The 2,264-nt window shown below is 29.3% G+C and overlaps 2 protein-coding genes across 4 annotated transcripts in view; one reads left to right on the top strand and one right to left on the bottom strand.

The window, feature by feature from the left end:
- The window catches only part of LOC102680765 (sorting nexin-27), a 12,841-nt gene extending 12,406 nt beyond the window's left edge, over window positions 1-435 (top strand). For all 3 annotated transcript variants that reach the window (XM_006618287.2, XM_006618288.2, XM_031511763.1), the window contains exon 7: window positions 324-435. In XM_006618287.2, coding sequence (XP_006618350.1) covers window positions 324-392 — 69 coding nt within the window. In that variant the 3' untranslated portion in view covers window positions 393-435. The remainder of the gene's footprint in view (window positions 1-323) is intronic.
- The window catches only part of LOC116185954 (nucleoside diphosphate kinase homolog 5-like), a 23,238-nt gene that overhangs the window by 11,103 nt on the left and 9,871 nt on the right, over window positions 1-2,264 (bottom strand). The gene's annotated exons all lie outside the window — the stretch shown is intronic.

The raw sequence follows: 2,264 nt of genomic DNA, 5'->3' as shown, positions 1-2,264 counted from the left end.
TGTTCTTTTCTTCTTCTTTTTTTTTTTTTTTTTTCTATTTGTTCAAAAAATGAATTTCAAAGATATTGCCACTGTAAATTAACTATAATCATTTCGTTTTGTATCACAGGCCAATTTGCTATGACTCATTCTGTTTAATACGGCCGTCGTGTACATCCTCATAATTATCAGATGATGTGTTTTATTAAGGCATCGTATATTATTTTTCTTTTTTGTTTAATTGGAAATCTTATTTCTTTCTCTTTTTTTTTCTTTTATATTAAATTCAATTGCTTTGTTTTTTTTCATTATTTGTAATCGAGAAATCAACGTTTTGTTCGCAGTACACGTTCCTGTCGGATTGTTTCGATCGAATAGCCGAGGAAGGAAAATGGGACGATCCAGGAGAATGAAGAAACGTTCGGCGTTAAAAAAAAAGAAAGAAAGAAAGAAAGAAAGAAAGAAAAAAACATATTCGGTGCATAATAGCAAAGGTATCGTTTCATCGAGGTATCATTTCATTTATCTAGCAAGGACTTTTTGATTAGGATTACTTTTTTATGGCGATTTAAATATCAATAAGACGCTCTGATCATAATCTCGCTTTGTTCAATCAACGATGATGCATCGTTATGTATTATTATATATTGTTGTTTTAGTTATAATGTTATAAATACGAAATACAAAAGTAATCGAAAATCAACAATTTTTCTGTGAAATAGAGATTAACATTAAACTTGTCAAACTTGTCCAAATCGATGAAACACTTTTATCATTAGATTAGATTTTATTTAAAGAAAAGCAAATTTACTTTTAATAGCAATTATTAAGAGGGCTAGATAGATATTAAGATATTGTTACGTTATCCTAATCATCTATTTAGATGAAATCTATTTTCTTGGCCTATCGTTCACGTAGAGTGTATTAAATTAAATCTCGAACAAGAGAATCACTGAATCACCGGAGTCGTTCCTTTTTTACTAGCCTAATAGTTATCGCCAATTTTCATTAGATTCCAAACGCAAATGTATCAACTTAGACCAAGAAGTATTATCTTTCAAATACGATTCGATTCCTCTCACGTTCTGTACGTAAGTTTTTTTTTTTTCTTTTCTTTTTTTCCCCTCTTTTCTAAAATCTTTCAACAATCTGTCCGTCTTCTTTCCTACGTTAAACAATTATATATATATATATATATATATATAGTGAAATAGGTTGTCGCAATATCCATTTCATGTTATTCGTATGAAAAAGGAAAAAGAAAAAAATAAGCGTAATAGAGCAGAATAGCACAGATACATACTTTTTTCCCGAAGCTATATTTTTATTATTAAAGATGCAGAAATAAATAAAACAGAATTGTTCTCTGATCCGATCTCCGATATCGTAATCGATAGTATGTACAAATGGATGGATGTGCTAGAGGTGTGAAAATAAATCGAAATGTTAATTCAACTTTAAAGAAAAAAAAAAAAAAAAAAAAAAAAAAAAAAAAAAAAAAAAAAAAAAAAAAAAAAAAAAAGCGTTTATTCAAAGATGAACTTCTAGGGTGACAAAATTTGTAGGGAGACGTTAACGTTAAGACACCTATCTAAAAAAAATGATAAAAGACTTGTGGAAACGAATTAATAGGAAAAAAAAAAAAAACATCGATAAGAAACGCCATAGCGAAAAAAGAGAGAAAAAGATAATACTCAGTGACGTTGTTAAAGAAGAGATACAGATAATAATAATAATAATATAATAATAATAATAATAATAATAATAAAAACGAAACAATTATATATATATATATATGAATATAATTTTAACATCTTTAAGATCGGTGAGAACACTTGATGAACTCTGAAAAAAAAAAAAAAAAAAAAAAAAATCTCGGCCTGTGTTCGTCGTGTGTTTGACCGACCGGTCGAAAACGGCCGAATTCTTCGGAACGAATTATTATCTTTTAGATAATACGCATTTATTATTATCCCCATATTTTCTTCTCTATATTTTTTTATCCACGTTTGCTTTTGATAGCGATCCAGCACTTCCGGTGTTCCGAACGGATTCGCTCGTCTTCGCAAACAATGTGAAAAAGCCACGGCAGATAATAATTATATATAGCGATAGATGTATAATTATCGTTAATGTTTTTAAACTTTATTCGAAGTGAATTGTGCGCGTGAATTTTTCGGGGCGAAATCCGACGTTTATTATCTCTTCGACGGAATCGAGGGAGGAAGGTTACGCGATATAGGATTAAGCTCAAGTCCTTGAGGTGTTGATAAAAATAATGAGAT

Source organism: Apis dorsata, unplaced genomic scaffold, assembly GCF_000469605.1.
Source record: "Apis dorsata unplaced genomic scaffold, Apis dorsata 1.3 scaffold_347, whole genome shotgun sequence".
NCBI classification, from domain to species: Eukaryota; Metazoa; Arthropoda; class Insecta; order Hymenoptera; family Apidae; genus Apis; species Apis dorsata.
Note: the sequence above shows the minus strand (reverse complement) of the source record. Positions and strands in the feature narration are given on the sequence as shown.